The sequence below is a fragment of the Nicotiana tomentosiformis genome, chromosome 9 (assembly GCF_000390325.3).
Source record: "Nicotiana tomentosiformis chromosome 9, ASM39032v3, whole genome shotgun sequence".
In the NCBI taxonomy this organism is placed as follows: Eukaryota; Viridiplantae; Streptophyta; class Magnoliopsida; order Solanales; family Solanaceae; genus Nicotiana; species Nicotiana tomentosiformis.
Window position 1 is genome coordinate 92,274,164 of NC_090820.1, and position 21,157 is coordinate 92,295,320.

Consider the following 21,157-nt stretch of genomic DNA (forward strand, 5'->3'; position numbering starts at 1 on the left):
TTCATGATATTGAGCTTACAACCGTTCTACGTAATCCATGCCTAATTATATCATTGATATTTTATTTATAGCCCATAATAAGTGTCGAAGTCGACCCCTAGTCACTACTTCTTCGAGATTAGGCGGGATACTTACTAGGTACGCATTGATTTACGTACTCATACTACACTTGCTGCACATTTTTGTGCAAGTGTATATATGTCTAGTGGCCTTGTGGGCGCAGAGGCACGGTTATTGCGAGGACTTAGGTGAGTTGCATTCCACGTTACGAGTCCGCAGCCATCAGAGTCTCCTTCAGAGTATTTATATTTCTCCTGTCCGAATTTGTATTCCGGACAGATGTTGTATTTTATTTTATATTCCTAGTTGAGGCTCATGCACTTGTGACACCGGGTTTTGGGGTGATTATGAGTTGTCCTATATTAAAATTGTAAAAAATAATATTATTATTTATTCTGTAAATTCCATCTTTTACCATTTAATTGAAGGAAATATGATTTCAAAAACATTAAAATAAGAACCAAATTAAGTATTTATTTTTGGGCTTGCCTGACAGCGGTGTCCGACGCCATTACGACCTTGAATGGATTTTGGGTCGTGACATATATTCAACTTCGGGGTGGTGTGGTTTCACACTCTCATTATTTGACTCAATACGTTCCACTATAGTCTCGCGATCAAGCACCCAATAAAATTTGTGTATTGATGGACGGCTAGGTACATGTTCTTTGTTTCTGATTTTGGTTGCGCAAATGATATTTTTACTCTGAAAATTGGTTCTCTACAGATTTTGATTGAAGTTGAAAAGATTAATTGATTGGAACAACGATAAAATTTTCTATTAGAGATAAGAAAATGGGGATAGATGGTATTTTGAAATGCTTAGAGTATGCTTCGGAGTTAGTGTTTGAACTTTGAAGGAAAGTATTGCTCCACATGGTGAATTATTATGAGTGGGTAGAGACAAATTTTGCATTTAATTTATGGATCTCCCTTTTTGGGCTACATTTTCAAAGTATCTTAACTACAAAAGGACTATGTAATAAGTTAAACTTAATTACCTACTAGAAATAAGTACCTCTCTAAGCATACATTATTTACGCATTTTGTTGCTTCGATATCATAAAGTAATCTTTGAATCATTGAAAGAAACCTGGAATCCATGGTGACTTCCTTACAAGACATCAACAACTTTTTCTATTTATTTTGGTGAGTTTTTCCTGGTTTTGGGGTGGTTCCCACGATTAAAATATGAAGAAAGAGGAAAAACCAAATATGCATAAATCAGATTATATAAAAACACTCTTCTAGAAAATATTTACCCAAAAATACTGAACTAAACTGAAGAATAATGCAACAATGCAAATACGATTTCAGGGGCAGACTGAAGATTCTAAATAAGTAATCTTTAAAAAAATTACAATAAAAGATTACATCGACCCCAAGCAGATTATATGTGCGATCTTTTGTTTGTCATTGTGCTTGCTCTATCTGCAATTCATTATTAGTCTTTTTTGGTGAGTTGTTGATTAATTTTTTTGCATGCATGTTAGTCATTGCTCCTGATTTTGCAATCAACCTGTTTTTCTAAAGTATTTTATTTTTGTTAACATAATTTCATGGCACTAAGAGACAACATCAATCAAATAACAACTGACACACCAGATTGGACATGTAAGATCCAAATTGTGAACATAAGTCGAGAACAACAGAGTCCCGAGAAAAAAGTTAGATTTTAAAATCTGATTTTAGAGGATGAAGAGGTAATTACATCTATAGTAGTAGCATATATTTAACTTTCTATGATTATAAATTAACTGTATCTATAACAAAAATTGACACTTTACAGGAGCAACAAATTCGGGGAGTCGTGTATGGCGATGCCATTTCATATTTTGCCGACAAGCTTAAACTCTTCCACACATATCTAATTTCTACTGCAAAAGTTAAAGTTTCAACAACTTTATACGGTCCACCCAGGGGCGGATCTATGTAGGGGAAAGGGGGTGGTATGCCACCCGGTCGCTCGGATAGAATTACATGTATGCACTAGTATTTCACGCTGGAAACGTACATAAAAAGAATTTAGCACCCCAAATTGTAATTAAACTGTAGGTGCCATGATCGAAGTACTTACTTACCAGATGCAAGGCCCAAGTTTGAAACTAGCTTTTCTCAATGCAATTGTATTTAACTTTTCCTCCACTTGTTCCTTTTCTCCATTTTATTTTATTCTCTTTTTCTTAATTTCTTCATCTTTGTATTTTCTCTCTTTATACAACCTCATTTTCTTATTTTGTTTAACTTATAAAATTAAATTTGCTTTTGTTTTCATTTTCTACATCTCTAAATTTTATTTTAATATGACTTAATTATTATTGTAATCCATTTAATGTTATCTTTTCCTTGATTTCAAATAAATGACCGAATATTTTTTCTCGATGCAATTCAATATTACTTTTCCTCTACTTGTTCCCTTTTCCATTCTCTTTTTTGTATTTTCTTCATCTTTGTATTTTCTCTCTTTATACAACCCCATTTTTTATTATTTATTTAAATTATAAAATTTGATTTTGCTTATGTTTGTTTTTTTACATCTCAAAATTTTTATTTGAATATAATTTTAATTATTATTTTTATCCATCTACTGTTATTTTTTCCTTGATTTCAAATATATGACTCAATATTCTTTATTTGGTTATCACGTATTTATTTATGCACCAAGAATCTTATAAAGCGAACCGAACTAATTTAAAATGGGTTGAACCGAACCGGATTAAACAGAGCGATCCGACCAAATGTACAACCCTATTTAACCTCCTCCTCCACTAATGATAAGTTTACATTAAATACAGTGACACCCAACCATCAAATCATGAATCTGTCTCTGTACCTAGATATTTATTTCCAAACATGCATATAAAAATCAAATATAATCCCGGACATGCATGTAAAAATATAGCAAGAAATTATTAAAAAGAACAGAAAAACTAATATTGAACAAAATATAGCCAAACCTTTAAGGAAATCCAGAAACATACAAAAATGTAAAATCAGAAGACAAAATTCATAAAAGATATCTGAACATAAAAAAGAAAAGCAAAACTCATAGATGTAGATTAGACACTAAAAGAACGAAGAAGAAATAGAAGTGAGAATTGAGAAACTTACAGAGATGAGGCTGAAAGCAAAAGAAATTGATAGAGAAATTGTTTTTATTCCACTTTTGAAGACTCCTAAAAGCCAAATGATGTGCTTTACGTGGATATTAAGTGGCTTGCATGAGGTTTGATGAAAGAAGCAACACATACACGTGTTGAATAGCCAGAGAAATAGGTCTAAAGAGGATTCAAATTTAGTGTACACTTCATATTGCTTTTGTTACCATTTTGTGATGTAGTGTTGGTACACTCAAACTGCCACTTCTATATATTAAAAACAATATATATATATATATATATATATATATATATATATATATATATAGTAATTATTATTATTATTATAGTAATAGTAATTAGTGTGATTGAATATGAAAGTTGATGTTAATTTGACTTATATAATATTTTTAAATTAATGACAAAGAAAAAATATTGAAAGCGTGCTTAAAATTTTAATTTGATTGATAATTATCTCATAATATATTAGTACTTCTCAATTCAGTAACCTTTCTTGCTCATATTCCTAATTAGTGGTGGCAAAATGGTTAAAAAAATAGTTATTCACCTGTATTATCCATTAAAAATGGATTGGATAATTAACTTTTTAAAAACGGGTCAAATATGAATAACAACCATATTATCCATTTAAAAAATGGATAACCAATGAATTTAACTTTATATTTGTAAAGCCTCAAATTAGGGTTCCTCAAGTTTGGGAGACTAGGAATTTAGTGATCATATTCAAGAAGTCATGGATAATATAGATGCCCATATTATCTGCGAGTTAACCCGTTTTTTATCTGTATTAAATATGAATTGAGTCGAATAATTTATTCATTTTTGCATTACCCGTTTTTGACCCGGCCATATCGGCTTCGACCCGACCGTTTGCCACCCTTATTCCCAATGGAACCCCTTGGCCATTTTTCATCACACTAGGTCCAATAGGGGTGTTCGTCGGTACGGTACGGTACGATATTTAGATATTTCGATTCGGTATTTTCGGTATTCAGTTTCTTAAAATGCAACACCAACACCGTACCTAATTAAATTCGGTATGGTTCGGTTTTTCTCCTTTTGGTTTCGGTTTATTCGGTTTGGTAACTTCGGTTTATTCGGTTTGAATACTAACTTGTGCATAGAGTCATAGACTGTAATATTCTAAATTAAAGTACTCAAAAGTACAAAACTAAAAACATTTGTTGACAAAAGTTTTGTCCAAAACTAGCAAATATCAACCCAGAGAGAGAAAATTGTTCATAAAAGAATAAATTTTATCATTAGAAATGTCTTGTTACTTGCTTAGAGTTAATTGATGAACTTAGAGAATAACGGAAAATAAAATTTTAGATTTTTATATTTATGTTATAAATAATAATATGTATATTATGTAATATAATATATATTTCGGTACGATATCGGTATTTCGATATTTCATTATAAAATATCAAATACCATACCTAATACCAATATTTTTTAAAACTTAAACCAACCATACCGAATACTAAAATATCGAACACCAAATACCAAAATTTTCGATTTCGGTACGGTAATTCGGTATTTACCAAATTATGCACAGCCCTAAGGTCCAATGTATCAAGTGCCTAGGTGAACACATTCGAATTCTAGTTCCATATAGTGAAAATTCATCATAATTTGATTAGTTTTACGCGGGTTGTCAAACCTACTACAACCTCCACCCTCCTTTATTCACTCTTGGTACCCGCAAACTCATACAAGTAATAAGTACATATAAATGCATGGGTACAAATTCAGTACTGCAGTTTGCGCATATAGACATACCTCTTCTGGGTCAGAATTAACCTATTACAATGTACACAGATTTTTCTGCACCTCATTTCTCCGAAGTTAACATAACGATTCTAAGGGGAAAATCGCATTTTGCCATTTTTAAATCTGATAATTTTTCAGTTAAATACAATTTAACCTGTTACAATGAAGCATCCTCCTTGCAACTCATACAATTTACAAACTCACTGTTCTTCGCAGAGTAGGCTAAGAGTATCTCCACTACCAGTCAGCGGCTGCCTGCTCCACAATAACCAATCCTACAAAATCCCGAGTCCCCTCCTTGAACAGCCCGATTTCTTGGGGCACCGGAACTCTCCCCCATATACCTCCTCTGGGCTATCCCACACTTGATTCCCGGCAAAGTACAACGATTCATTATGAACTTTTTGTGCAGCCTCCATGCTGGTACCCCAACCAACCCGAACTGATCAGCCCCAAATCATGTATCCCTGAACTGTCCCACGGTCCGTGCTCATAGCTTGCAATTCTATACTCCTACTAATGCTGAGAAATTTAGTGTTTTTGACTCCTACAAGGTGCAGCCTATTGGACCCAGCTTCCTCTTGGGTAAAGTAAACATCAGCTGACTTAGTTTCTCCCTCACAGCTTGTTGACCGACCTCTTTTAAAGGGTCAAAAGCATCAGCTTAAGAGGCCCCAACTAGCTCGGCTGTCACAGGTGATTGACATGTTAGCCTACTTAGTTTCTGTTTCGCTGCTCATTAGATGAATTCCCATCAGACCTCTTTAAAGGTTCAAAGGCATCACCTTGAGATGCCCCAACTAGCTCATCTGTCACAGGTGATTGACAAGGCAACTTTATATCTCCATTTGAGCTCAAGCCATCACTTTTTGCAGGATCAGGCGTAGGACTCAGGTCCTCAAAGAGAGCTAGAATAAAGTTTTTGTAACCTGGTATCATCTGCTCACTAAACCTCATTGCTGACGTAGGCGAACCCATACCACTTTGAGTTTGAGATTCCATTGCATCAACTTCAGCCAATAGATCTGACACCGACTCTTCAGCCAAAGTGCTGAACTCAATAGGCTCATTAACAGCTGCCTGCCAATTGGATAAGTTTGACACCTGGAGAGATGGGGAGGTATAATTAAGTTGATCTGCGACAGGAGTGGGCGTGGCAACATGATCACTCACTGCTTCAGCTGGCTTCAGCGAAGAAACGGAAACAAGACCGGAATCCCATTCTTCAGCAGATGGTTCTGCAGTTGGAGTATTTCCATCGCGTTCATCAGCTAGACTAGAACCACTGCTCCAGCTAGGGCCTGAATCCTGCACAGAGAGCTTAGAAGGAGCAGATGCTTTGTTTTCAGCTACCCGTCCAGCTTTAGCTTCACCATAGGACTTCAGAGTAGAGGTGGACCAATCATGTATATCTGAAGCACGAAGAGGAACACCTGAACTCAAAGAAAGCAGCTTTTCAGCAGCCTGAGCTTCAATATCGTCATAGCTTGTATTTGAAGTAGGACTTGGTCGATCTGGAAGATTCACATTACCTTTCTGCTCAAATAAATTTTTTGAATTGGTACCTGAAACAAAACCAGTGTCCAAGTTATTTGAACTTCTACAACTGGTTGATGACCCCCAATTCTGTCCAGAAGACTGTCCTACATAACTCTGGTTGTTAGATTGGGTTTTACGGTTGTAACTATCAGTAATCTGGCACATTTTGCTTCCACAGGAATCCTGAATTACTTGACCTTTGGCAGAGTGAAGCTCCACATTTTCAAGACCTCTTTCCTTACTTGGAAGAGCTACATGTACCTCCCCGTGACGGGACGAAGGAACTGGGCTACACAGTTGGAGTTTGTCTGAATAAACATTACTTCCATTCATCAAGTCCAAAAATTTTGGAAATGGAACAGACAACCCATCTATCCTCGCATTCTCAGCATTGCCATTTGAGTCTTTACTTGCACGGTGGCAAGGTACCTCCATTTCTCTGCATTCTCTCCCTGTTCCAGTAGAACGTCCACACCGTTCAGCAACATTTCCGTCAGCAGAGGCAGCTCCAAGCTCCTGAGACCGGCTTGATGTCTTTCCATGAACCAGAGGGGCTTTGTGAAGCAGCCCATTTAGTGCATCAGTCAAAAGTACCGAGTCATCATACTCATCATTTGTCCATATCCTCATATCAAGTGGGAAAAGCCCCAATTTACTCCATTTCCTCAACTGTATCATTGAAAATGATCCTTGCATTTTACCAGTAGGGTCACGGTAATGCCACACTTCATCCGTTTCACTGATGTTAGTGGATGCCGAGTTTGCTGTTGAGAGACTTGCAATTGAAGTTTCAGATCCAGACCCATCCACAGCCTGATCAACAGTAGCTCGATCTCCTAGTTTCTCCAATATATTAGTCTCACGAGCGTCTGTTTTCTCACTCATTTCGCACTGAGCCATTATAGATCCCTGTTCTTTAACTGCCTGATCAACCGCAGCTCGATTTCCTAGCTTCTCAAATATATTAGTTCCATGAGCCTCTTGTTTCTCCCTAATTTGGCCCTGAGCAATGGTAGATCCCTGTTCTTTAACTGGATAAGCACAAAAGAATTTCTAATTAGGTCATGGTGAGTAAACATTTAATAAAGTTATTAGTACATTAATATCTTACCATTTGTAACATGATGACTATATTTCAGCTCCCCATGTATCCTATCTGATTCCTTCCAGGGATTTTTAGCTTGAGTAAGTTCACTTAGTGTTAGTGATAGCTTTTCTTTCAAGTATACCCAATACAACTTGAATAGATACTCCCAGCTTCCTTTGTCATCAAAATCTACTTGAACCTGGACAGGTTTTTGGTATTATAGAAATTTAAATCACATCAAATGTCAAAACCAAGCCAACATTTTTTTTATTTGCTGAAATAAAGAAAATGAAACTAGATAGTAACAAAACATTACATAAAGAATCAAATTAAATGATTTCTTTCTTTATGCAAGACATGACAAGAAAAATAAAAGAGAGCAAAATTAGTAATTTAAACTGATAACCAGGTCCAGTTCCTAAAGACTACAACTGTTCTTTCCTTTTCATAAACCGACGGACTAAACATGCTTGGAAGTAACTTACTCAAAATATGCGGAATCTCAAAGAAATTATTACATTGAAAATTAAAAATCTGTCAATATCATGGGGCATATGATTTACCGTTCCGTTGTTTCCTTGGTCTTTATTCTCAATCAGCATGATAGTTCGCATGCACATTGAGCAAAATCCTTTGTTTCGTCGAACACAGAAGTAATCAGCATTTTTTATACATCCCTTGCACAATGAATATGTACAAGTATAGCACAAATAGTGTGAAGCCTTTTGACACACACTACAAATATGCCAACCTGAAAACAGAAATTTTCGCATGTTATAACATGCAAACCTTCTAGAACTGGTAATGTGATCAGTAAAAGAATAGAAGAAATGACATAGGTAAGTTGCAGCCAGCAACTACAAAATCTTGAAGACTTACAGCTCATAATCCTCTCTTTTTTTAATTAAAAAGCTTACAGTCCATGATTTTGGTAGGACAATGTTGAAATGGAACAAAGAGTTGATCCCATGCATCATATAGAAAAATGAACTAATCTTTTGAAGTTTAAATTAACATACATTTTCCTATTAAGAAAAGTTGGAGTAACAAATTATTGTGCACAAGAATCAAAGTGAAGCACCAGGTGATGAAGTGGGTTACCTAATAGTTAAGACTGGCTGCAACATCTATACAAGGCCAATTCCAGATTTTTTTAATGGGTATAAACATAACAACATGAATTATTGTCATGCAAGATCATAAGTCTTAATGCAATGCAGTCAAATATTTACTATTCCCTCTGTTTATTACTAGTTCAATATCTACCAATCATATGCCACTCCAAATTGGTGTCCACTTTCTAATTTTTCTTTTCATGTAATATCTTGGGTCTGCAAATTCCTAACCTTGAATGAGAAGGCAGATTAGCATGGACTAACCTAATAAATGCCGATCTAAGACACAATTCAGAAATGCGGTGTAAGATAAAGTTGGGAGAAAATCCTATAAACAACAACAACTGCATCTCAATCCTTAACTAGATGGAGTTGATTGTATGAAGTCTTCAAATCTGTTCTGCTCTATTGAAGAGAAAATCCCGCAACAAAAAAAACTAGAATTCAATCCCAAACTAGTAGGGGCAGCTATATGAATTCTCTGTATTCATTCCACTTTATTGACGAAAACTCCCGGGAATAAACTAAAAGCCAAAATAGGAAAAAAGCTAATAACCAGCTGCATAAAGTAAATAGTAGGTTATTTTGAGTTCATGAAGGGGAAACGTACCACAGAACCATTTAGCATTGGAGCTGAAAAATGCCTCGTCCCGCTTAATACAAGCTGGATGGTATGCCTTCGGACAACCCCTAACCATTAAGAAAACAATTTGGAAAAGATTAGGATATATAAATTACCATTTATGAAGTACTAATAACGGGCGGAGTATCAATTTTATCAGAAATTATAGTACACTAGCATCCAGTATGTACGAAAAGCTGGAAGTTGGAAACGAGTTTAAGTTCTATACACTAACGGTATAATTGCACAATCACGTTACTTATTAGGTAATTACATGTAAATCTCTTTATCAACATTAATTGATAATCTGATAAAACGGTAAATAATCAGCAAAGTAACCTGCTATCGTAACTTAAATTCATTTGGGAAAGAGCTTAAGTTCTATATACTGACAGTGCAGAAAAATATTTACACAATTAGGTCATCACTTAATAGATAATTACAAGTAAATCTGTCAATCAGCATTAATTGATAATCTGATAAAAATGGTAGGTAACCTGAGAAGTAACCTTAAAATTCACAGATAGTACAAAGAAATTAAATTAAATTCATTGGAAAATCAATCAACTGCTCCTCAATAAGAAACTAATTAAGATCGGCTATACAAATCCTCTATATCAATTGGGAAAAATGAAAACCTAATTTGTGCAAAAAAAAAAAAGGAACAAACAACACGATTAACTCACTTGCGATCGCATAACACGAGTGAACCACCATCGAAACATATAAAGCAAACATCTTCTTCTTCTTCCTCCTCCACTCGCTGAATCTTCAGCGGCGGTGGCTTCCTTGCTTGTCCACGTGGCGGCCGCCCTCGCTTCCGCTTCTCCGAGCCGATCGTCGCTGAAGTGCTAACCTCCATAGTCACCGGAATCGGAGTATCGTTAACAGTAACGAGCACCGTATCTCCGGGGAGGGCTACCGGAGCTCCGATCGGCTGAGATTCGGCCATATCCTGAAATTAAATTGTACTTTTTTCGAGCTCAGTAAACCCTACAGAACGTGAAGTGTCAGACTTATTGCATCTTTCGTCAATTATTTGACTGTTTAAATGTGTTCAAATTTGTACGACTGCACCCACCTTGCCACGAGGTGATTTTAGTGTTGAACAGTTGGGTAAATTTTGTGAACTAAGGCCGACAAAGGCAACACTAATGTTCAATTGATTGGTTGTATTAATTAATTAATATAATCTCAACAAAAAGAATTAAATTAGAGTATTTGAGTATAACAAACATCTGTTTAACAAAAAATTTAATCCTTCCTTCCCAATTATGTGGGAAAAACAAGCGATAAACATTTGTACATGTATAAGTCATCTCATTACGAATAAATTAAAATCAATTATTTTTAAATTTAAAAATATATAATTTTTTTAGGACAAACTAAAAAGTAAAAGTGTGTCATATAAACTGTGACGTTAGGAGAATATTGTTTGATTGACCATACTATTTTGTGTTATCACAAATATAATTATACTAGAATTTATAGATTACTTTATGTAAAACATAATATTATGTAAAGATAGATAATCACTTCTTTTATTATATATATATATATATATATATATATTGTTTTTCTTTTTAAAAATACTATATTTATATATTTAGTAAATTTAAATTTAATATTTCTATTTTATCCTTAATGATATTCTTTAGTATAATACATATAAGACCATAAAATTCAAGAATATTTTTGATATGTTGTACATCCGTTCAGTTTAGTACCATGGATTAAAAAATACATTCTTAACTTCATACTCAATCAAATTAAGACTTAAAATAAAATGGAAAGAGTAATATATTTATTATATATGTTACAATCCTAAACAATGTGGTAAAATAAGCTTTTTTTTTAAAATAACACACCTAATAATTAATATTACTCCTTTGTTTATCGTATAACAACAATAATAAATGTGCATTTTTTTTTCGAATCAAATCATGAAGTGATTTAATATCTATCTTGGTATAGTAACATGTACCTACCAATAAATAATTTAAAATGGTAATGAGCACATGATAAATTATTTGTAGTGACGTGTATATAAAAAAGTAAAAGGTGAGTACATTGCCACGCGTATTGCGAGAAGCTAAGCCTAATATTAAGTTCTAATTTCTGTAAGATCGTTGACAATTACCGAATTGCATTTATTATGCCTCTTTATTCCTGCTAAAATTTCACTCACATATATTAATTCATTTGGCTACGTAACATATTGATATTATTTAACAAACATTTTTCCTTGTGGGTTTTACCTGAAGTCCTGAAGCACTAAAGTCAATTCTTTTAAAAAGCTTTTGATCCAAATGCAATGAGCCAAAAAAAGAAAACATATTATTGAATATTGATTCACAAATAACAAGTGTCCTTGGTAGGTGCGGTACAGCAATTCTCCTTTTGTCATTAAGAAAAAGATTAATAAAAGAATGGACATTTGGTTCAAAAGAGAGATTGCACAAACCATTGTAAACAAAATAGAAAATGAATTAATTGATCTAAAATGCTCTCTCCGATCTTGTTTAAATGCCAAAGTCCCAACGAACTTGGTTTAAACTAAGCGTCATTACAAACATTTCTTCGGACATGACCCAAGATAGTGTTATCTCACTGTATTCAAAACCGGAAAATAAAAAAATGTTAGTTTAAGAAAATAAAACAAAAAAATTCCAAGCCCACAAGTTTCTTGTATGTCCTTAAGGAATTTAATTCTCTCACAGTTACCCAAGATTTCGGATTAATTCCTCCCAGGATAGAACGGAATAACTATTTTGTGATATCGGCACTTCAAATCTCAAAACTTCGGCGAACTCAAATGGCAGAGCAAATCACACAAAATGATTACGTTTTTGGTTTTGAAAAACAATGCAAAATACAGAAGATAGAGGGGAGAGATGTTCAGATTTCGGTAGTGGAAAATGAGGCTAAACCTCTCTATATATAGACAACGAAGTTGAGTCCCAACAGGTGCAAAGGTGCATGTTTGTTGATAAGGTGTCTATTCCGCAAAAATTATTTAAATTCCCTCCATTTCTTTTCCCACCATTTTTCATTCATACCTCTTTTGTTTTTTATTAACAAAACCCAACAATCCCCCACATGAATGGGGAATGGCTATCCGAAACAAATATGCATGAAAAAAATGTGTGATTCGCAAGTAAGGATTAATCGCATCTGGATAAGTAGGCTTCCCTTTGAACTTTCCGTAGTGAACATATGTTGGATATACTCGATCAATCGGTAGATTTGATATCTTTGAACCGTCGAACTTTGGTGTATACCTAGACAGCCATACATCACCCAATCAACCCTTAACCATCTTTGGTTCTCATTGTTGTGTTCGTTTGAGCCATGAACACCGCCTGGTTTCATAAGTGCGTAGAGAACTAGCCTTACAATATTCTCCTTGAAACGGCTTATACTTCACACTTACATAGGTGATTCATAAACGTGTTATCCCATAGATACACTATTTAATATACCCTGTATCAAACTTTAATACTATTAAAAAGCCTTAACGCTTTATCCTTGATACTGAATATTGTCTTCATCATGAGAATGAACCAAAATTTTATTTGACATTGTTGAACCGTCATTAATGACTTTGTTTGATCTCCTTGAACCTAGATCTTGGGATCTCCAGTCTTCTAGGTAGAGTTACCGCCACAGTGACTTGTCCTCGGCCATAGTCTCATTCTCTTTGATGACTTCTCAACTGCCTCTATAGGTATGCCTTTTGTAAGCGGATATGATACATTATCTTTTGACTTTACATAGTCAATTGTGATAATTCCACTAGAGAGTAGTTGTCTAACGGTATTATGCCTTCGTCATATGTGACGATATTTTCAGTTATACATAACGCTCCCAGCCCTTCCTATTGTAACTTGACTGTCGCAATGTATGTATATAGGTGCCAAAGGTTTGGGCCAAAATGGAATATCTTCTAAGAAATTTCGGAGTCATTCCGCATCTTCACCGGCCTTGTCTAAAGTTATAAACTCAGACTCCATTGTAGAGCGGGCGATACATGTGTGTTTGGATGACTTGCAAGACACTGCTCCTCCACCAATGGTAAAAACGTATCCACTTGTGGATTTTGATTCCGTTGATCCGGTGATCCAATTTGTATCATTATATCCCTCAATAACTGCGAGATAATTATTGTAGTACAATGCATAGTCTTGGGTATATTTCAAATATCCCAAAAATCGTTTTATCGGTATCCAATGAGCTTGGTCGAGATTACTTGTGTATCGACTAAGCTTACATATCGCACAAGCTATATCAGGTCGTATACAATTCATAATATACATCAAACTTTTCAACACTTGAGCATATTCCAATTGAGACTTGCTTTGACCTTTATTCTTTACAAGAGTATGGTTTAAATCAATTGGCGTTTTTGCAACTTTAAAGTACAAATATTGGAACTTTTCAAGTACCATTTTAATATAATAAGATTGAGACAAAGCTAGACCTTGAGGAGTCTGAAGGATCTTAATTCCCAAAATTAAATCGGCAACTCCTAAGTCTTTCATATTAAACTTACTAGTAAGCATGTGCTTAGTAGCATTTATGTTAGCAATGGCGTTACTCATTATCAACATATCATCCACATATAGAGAAACAATGACTATTTGATTTGGAGTATTCTTAATGTAAACACATTTATCACACTCATTGATCTTGAAACCATTTGACAACATTGTTTGGTCAAATTTCGCATGCCATTGTTTTGGTGCTTGTTTTAGTACGTAAAGTGACTTAACAAGTCGGCACATCTTATTTTCTTTTCCGGGAACTACAAACCCTTCAGGTTGTTACATATAAATTTCTTCCTCTAAATCTCCATTTAAGAAGGTTATCTTTACATCCATCTGATGAATTTGAAGTCCATACGCGGCGGCTAACGCTATTAATACCCGAATAGATGTAATATTTGTTATCGGCGAGTATGTGTCAAAGTAATCAAGACATTCTCGTTGTCTAAACCCTTTAACAACTAATCTTGTCTTATATTTGTCAATAGTAAGCTTTCATTTTCTTTTTGAAAATCCACTTAGAACCCAAAGGTTTATTTTTCGGAGGAAGATAAACCAATTCCCAAGTATGATTACTTAATATAGATTCTATCTCACAATTGACTGCCTCTTTTCAATATTGTGCTTCCGAGGAAGACAATGCTTCTTTGAACGTTTGAGGCTCATTTTCCAATAAGAATGCCAGAAAATCTGGTCCAAAAGAAGTAGTTGTCCTTTGACATTTACTATATCTTGGATTTTCCTCATCAAAAGTACTTTTCGTTGCTTCTACCCGAGGTCGCTTAGATTTTTCACTAGACGATTCACATTCCATTTTATACGGATAAATATTCTCAAAGAGTTTAACATTATCTGATTCAATTACCATATTAATATGAATGTCGGAATTTTCTGATTTATGAACCAAAAAACGATATGCCTTACTATTTGTTGCATATCCTATGAAAACGCAATCAATGATTTTTGGTCCAATCTGTACCCTTTTGGGTTTAGGAACTTGCACTTTAGCCAAATACCCCCACACTTTAAAATATTTTAAGTTGGGTTTCCTTCCTTTTTATTTTTTATATGGAATGGATTGCGTTTTGCTATGGGGAACTCGATTGAGTATTCGGTTAGCCGTAAGAATAGCTTCCCCCCATGAGTTTTGAGGTAAACCAAAACTTATTAACAAGGCATTCATCATCTCCTTTAACATTTTATTCTTTCTTTCCGCAATTCCATTAGATTACGGTGAGTAAAGGGCAGTTGTTTGGTGAATAAAACTATATTCCAAACATATTTCTTCAAAAGGAGATTCATATTCGCCGCCCCTATTACTTCTTATCATTTTGATCTTTTTGTTTAGTTGTGTTTCAACTTTATTTTTGTATTGCTTGAATGCATCAATTGCTTCATCTTTACTATTAAGTAAGTAAATATAGCAATATCTAGTATTGTCGTCAACAAAAGTTATGAAATACTTTTTCCTACTGCGAGATGGTATTGACTTTATGTCACAGATATCTGTGTGAATTAAGTCTAAAGGATTTGAATTCCTTTCAACTGACTTATAAGGATGCTTAACATACTTTGATTTCACACATATTTGATATTTCGAGTTATTGCATTCAAACTTAGTCAATACTTCCAAATTAATCATTTTTCGCAAAGTTTTGAAGTTGACGTGGCCTAAACGTTCATGCTGACTCAAGCAAATAAGAAGAAGCTGAAATTTTATTAATATCAATGGCAATTACATTGAGTTTGAAAAGGCCCTCAGTAAGGTAACCTTTTCCTATATACATTTCATTCTTACTAACTATAACTTTGTCGGAAGCAAAAACACACTTAAAGCCATTCTTGACTAGAAGTGATGTCGAGACTAAATTCTTCTGCATTTCAGGAACACGAAGGACATCATTTAGAGTCACAATCTTACGAGAAGTCATCTTCAAAGCTATCTTGCCCATTCCTTCAATTTTTATAGTAGCGGAATTTGTCATAAACGTCGGGTCCAGCATAAGAAGTAAGTAATTCCTTGTTAGCACAAACATGACGAGTTGCCCCCGAATCAATCTACCATTCTCTAGGATTTCCGACTAGGTTGCATTCTGAAAGCATGGCACATAAATCGTTTATTCATCATTCTTCTCAATCATGTTTGCTTGCTTTTCTTCTTATCCTTCTTTGGTGCACGACATTCAGCAACCTTGTGTCCAACCTTTCCACAGTTGTGGCAATTACCTTTGAACTTCTTTTTGCTTGGGTAATTCGTTGGTCCAGGCGACTTTTTTCTCTTTTTGCTCGTTGAAGCTTCCTCAACAATATTTGCATCCATTATTATTGAATTTTCACGAGACTTCTTTTCTGCAGCCTTGTTGTGTTCAATCCTTAGGCGAACAATAAGGTCTTCCAACATCATCTCCTTGCGCTTATGTTTCAAGTAGTTTTTAAAAGTTCTTCCACATTTGAGGTAACTTTTCAATAAATACCGCAACTTAAAACGCTTCATTTATGACCATACCTACAATCATAAATTTAGAGTTAATAATATAATCAATATATTTAATAAAAATATTGATTCAATTTATACCTTCAGTAAGGAGGTCATGAACGATGACTTGCAGTTCTTGAACTTGAGCTATGAAAGACTTAGTGTCAACCATTTTAAAGTCCAAGAACTTTGCGGCAACAAACTTCTTAAGTCCAACATCTTTCGTCTTGTACTTCTTTTCAAGAGCGTTCCATAACTTTTTCGAAGTTTTCATGACACTGTAAACGTTGTACAAGCCATCTTCCAAATAACTCAATATATAATTTTTGCACAAGAAGTTAGAATGCTTCCATGCCTCCGTGACCATAAATCGTTCATTAGCCGGAGTCTCTTCTCCCAAGACTGGAATGTCCTCGCTGATAAAGCGCTGCAGACTGAGTGTGGTCAGGTAGAAGAATATTTTCTGTTGCCAGCGTTTGAAGTCCACGCTTGAAAATTTTTTGGGCTTTTCTGCCGGTGCCATCGTCGGTGCAGGCGTGTGCGTCTTGAAGACGTCGTAGCCATTGCAGTAATTGTTGTTCCAATAGAACAATTTTGTTGTTCCGTACTTGTTGTTATTTTTCTGTAAAAGAAATTGACACAAACTGAATTAGTATCTCGGTGAAGTTTTTATATCTTCAAACTGAATACAAATAACAGAGTAGAAAATCACAAGGATTTTAATCTCGGATTGAGTAGAAAATTATAAAGACTTTAATCTCAAATTGGAGTAGAAAATCCGAAGATTTTAATCTCCAAAACGGGTATAGAAAATCACTACGATTTTAGTCTCCCAAACCAGAAAGTAAGATGAATACAGAAATAAATTATTAAATTCCTTAAGCTTGTTATCTCAATGTATTCAAAATCAGAAAATCAAAAAATGTTACTTTAAGAAAATAAAACAGAAAAATTCTGAGCCCACAAGTTTTTTGTATATCCTTAAGGAATTTAATCCCCTCACAGTTGCCCAAGGTTTTAGATTAATTCTTCCCAGGATAGAACGGAATAACTATTCTGTGATAGCGACACTTCAAATCACAGAATTTCGGCGAACTCAAATGGCGGAGCAAATCACATAAAATGCTTACGTTTTTGCTTTTGAAAAATAACACAGAATGCAGAAGATAGCGGGGAGAGATGTTCAAATTTCGGTAGTGGAAAATGAGGCTAAGCCTCTATATATATATAGACAACGAAGTTGAGTCCCAACAGGTGCAAAAGTGACTATTTGTTGATAAGGTGTCTATTCCGCAAAAATTATTTAAATTTCTGTTGAATGGAATGATTGGTCGACAACTCGATTGTTGGAAAATAATTCCGTGAATTTTCAAATTCATATTTTTTCGCGAAAAGATATTAGAAAAATATATATTAAATGATGGAAAAGGAAAATAAATTTGGTCCAAAATATTATCAATCAATTATATCAAGAGTCCGAGTCCCAAGCCGAAGCCGAAGCGAGCGACAACGACGACGCAAGACTTGCTCTTTTCTCAACTCTTTAAGAGCTAGAAGAATTGCTGTCATATATAAGCACAAGAATTTTCCTCTTCCTATCCAATGAGGGACAAAGTTCCTTTGTAAAATGAACTAATTCAAAATTTCATTTCCCTCCATTTCTTTTCCCACCATTTTTCATTCATACCTCTTTTATTTTTTATTAACAAAACCCAATAAATAGCAGAGCATAAAGTTGAGGATTAGGATAAATGGTTAGTAGGTAGTCGAGCATTTTCTATACTTTATGTGAAAAACATAGTTCCAGTTTAGAGCACCTTATATGCTCCATCTTCTCCTCCTCCGTCTCCTTCTTCTTCTCCTCCTCCTTCTTCTTCTTCTTCTATTATTATTATTATTATTATTATTATTATTATTATTATTATTATTATTATTATTATTATTATTATTATTATTTTATTACTATTATTTTATTACTATTATTATTATTATTATTATTATTATTATTATTATTATTATTATTATTATTATTATTATTATTATTATTATTATTATTATTATTATTATTACTACTACTGTTGTTTTATTTACTCTGGTTATCTTTACTATTTTTGCTGTCAATACTTTTATTTTCTTAAGTATGTTCATCTTAGTTTTTTTACTCTCGTATTTTTCAAACTTATTTTGGCTTTTCTTGAGTAGAGGGTCTATCAAAAACAGTCTTTCTACCTCACATAAGGTAGGGGTAAGGTCTGCATGCACCTCACCTTCCGTATACTCCACTTATGAAATCCGTTGTGTATATTGTTACTGTTGTCCTAACTCCAATACATGAGTATATATTTAGTCTATCAATAGTTATTATTTATTTTGAGGAGAAATAACGGGTAATTCAATTAAACAATCTATTTGGTTAATACTAATAAATAATTTTCTTTATAAGTGTACCAAAATATTAAATGATATTTAAAAAGGATTAGAGAAAATATATATCTTTGACGAGTGCAATTTAAGGTCTAAAGACAGTTGCATTGTTGGACCACAATTAATTTTTGGTTTGCAAATTAAATGGCTGTATGCTGATTGCTGAACCATAGACGACTAAATGTCAGCCTAACAAGGATTTGTTTTCTCTAAAACGTGTCATTAGATTTATACATTTGCACTTTGTGTAGAATGTAGCTATTTTTGTCTCTTTTTTTCAATTTATTAGAAATAATTGGTTAGACGTTATTTTTTAAACTTGAAATACATATTATGGAAGACTTTAATTAAGCACTTTCAATATTAAGGACATAAGTGCTTAAAAGATGGTTTAAGAAGTAAAATATCTAAAATACCATCAATTTTAATTTTAGGGATCTTTACCCAAATAGTCGGTTTGGTTTACTGTTTACTTTTCCTATCCAATATACATAGATTTATTTGTCCAACTTCTAATGAATCAAGATATGCACTTATTATACATGGTTATACACATATTATACATAGATTAAATATATATTATATATATTTTGACTATTTTTAGTGTAAGCGATAAGGTGGATGACTATTTAGGTTATTTTCTAAAATTTTTATTAACATAATAAAACAGACATGTCAACCAAGCACTTTTCATCACCTTTTATAAACTCCAAAGGTAGTGTATGGGTTAATATTTATCTCTTGACTGCCCATTCTTCTCGACACTGAACATGTCCACTTGATTAATTATCTTTTCGATAGTCTTTTCCAATTTAATGTTTAGGGAGATTTGCTTCTTCTTTTTATAACTTTATGCTATCACGATTAAAAAAGGAAAAAAGTACTTAGCTTTTGTGTGGTTGTTTACTCCACAAAAAAGGAAGAACGTTAGCTTTTTTTTGTTAGAAAAATCATCTAAGAGCTATTATACACACGCATAAACATGCAAATCAGTCAAATAAATACCATGATGTATATATCTCAGTATAGTTTAGGTAGTTACACGTCTCATTTTACATGATGTATACTTTGAGCATAAAATTTAAGAAAGATTTTTTTAAAAAAAAAATTTTGGTCTAAAACAATTCGTCTATATTTGTGTGGTTATAAATTATTTGATTTGAGTAAAAGAAAAAGTTTTAAAAAAAAATATAAATACAGAATTCTTTTTGGGATAAACTAAAAAGGAATATATATCATTAAAATTGAATGAGAAAAATCATTCTTCTTATTTTTGAATATTCATGTAATCAGAAGGGGGTAATATTCTTTTTGCTCTGACAAGAAATAGAAAGAAATTGAAAGGGGGGAAAAAAGCAAAAATGTTCCGTTGCCGGGAATCGAACCCGGGTCTCTCGGGTGAGAGCCGAGTATCCTAACCGACTAGACTACAACGGATCAGTTGTTAAGAGATTGCAGATTATTAATTATAGTTTTTGAAAACAAGGCACATTTATTATTTTTTGACAGGGACCATAGGATCTATTAGTGCTGAAAGGGGAGGAGATAGGAGGTGAATGAAGCTAAATTTTCTCATATATTTGCTGTATAGAATTTTTAATACTTCAATAATATTTATATACAGTAATTTGAATTGCTCGAAACGTGTTTGGGAACCTTTAGTATGCAATGAGCAATTGAGCGTAATCGAAATTTCACGCAACTAAAATCTAATTACCACATAGATCTCTACTAACTAAGATCGAGGGGGAAAAAAAAAATACAAGAAGCATAAATTGTTACTAAAAGAGTTGAAGAAAAGTATTTTTCCACTATTGCAAGTAGGGGTGTACACGAGTGAGGTTGGTTCGGATTTTTTAATTACCAAACCAAACCAATTATACCGGGTTATTAAATCTAAATACCAAACCAAACCAAACCAATAAAAGTCGGGTTTTTTAATCTCGATTTTTTCGGGGTTTTTTTTTTTTTTTTTTTTCCCCATAAAGTCTTCATAGCACAAAACGTAAAATTTGTGCACTAAATATTTCTTTAATCCTAGTAAGACAGAACTATATAAGGTGTTTTTCAATAAAATAACATAAATATGAGATGAGTCATGAAATTGTACTAAAATATTCAACAATAAAGATAATAAAATCGCCTAAAATAAATATAATTAATAAGCCATAATAAAAACAAACATAATTTAAAATTATGACTAATAAGTACTATTATTTACATGACTAACCACTAAAAAAAAATAAGTTATACATTTTATCTAAACCATGGAAAAACTCAAAAATAAATATCCAACACTATTTTCATTCATAGTACAATTGAATTGAATGCTTTTTATTAGCATTAGTATTGATTTGATTTTGGTTTAGAATTTATTTGAGTTACTAACATTTAT

At 33.5% G+C, this 21,157-nt stretch overlaps 2 protein-coding genes and 1 non-coding gene across 3 annotated transcripts; all 3 read right to left on the reverse strand.

Annotated features, from left to right (window-relative positions):
- Nucleotides 1–5,042: 5,042 nt before the first annotated feature.
- On the reverse strand, nt 5,043–10,425 carry LOC104086089 (zinc finger CCCH domain-containing protein 44-like). Its single transcript, XM_009590257.4, has 5 exons — nt 10,005–10,425; nt 9,307–9,386; nt 8,145–8,332; nt 7,606–7,780; nt 5,043–7,525 (listed from the first exon to the last, which is right to left on the reverse strand). Exons 1-5 carry the CDS (start codon nt 10,268–10,270, stop codon nt 5,673–5,675), a joined length of 2,562 nt encoding a protein of 853 aa, XP_009588552.1. The 5' UTR covers nt 10,271–10,425; the 3' UTR covers nt 5,043–5,672.
- A 2,855-nt stretch (nt 10,426–13,280) lies between these two features.
- On the reverse strand, nt 13,281–14,027 carry LOC138899195 (secreted RxLR effector protein 161-like). Its single transcript, XM_070185333.1, has one exon. The coding sequence runs from the start codon at nt 14,025–14,027 to the stop codon at nt 13,281–13,283; it is 747 nt and encodes a 248-aa protein (XP_070041434.1).
- Nucleotides 14,028–20,126: 6,099 nt separating this feature from the next.
- TRNAE-CUC (transfer RNA glutamic acid (anticodon CUC)) lies at nt 20,127–20,199 on the reverse strand. The gene has a single exon. It is a non-coding gene; the product is annotated as a tRNA-Glu (tRNA).
- Between the last annotated feature and the right edge of the window lie 958 nt (nt 20,200–21,157).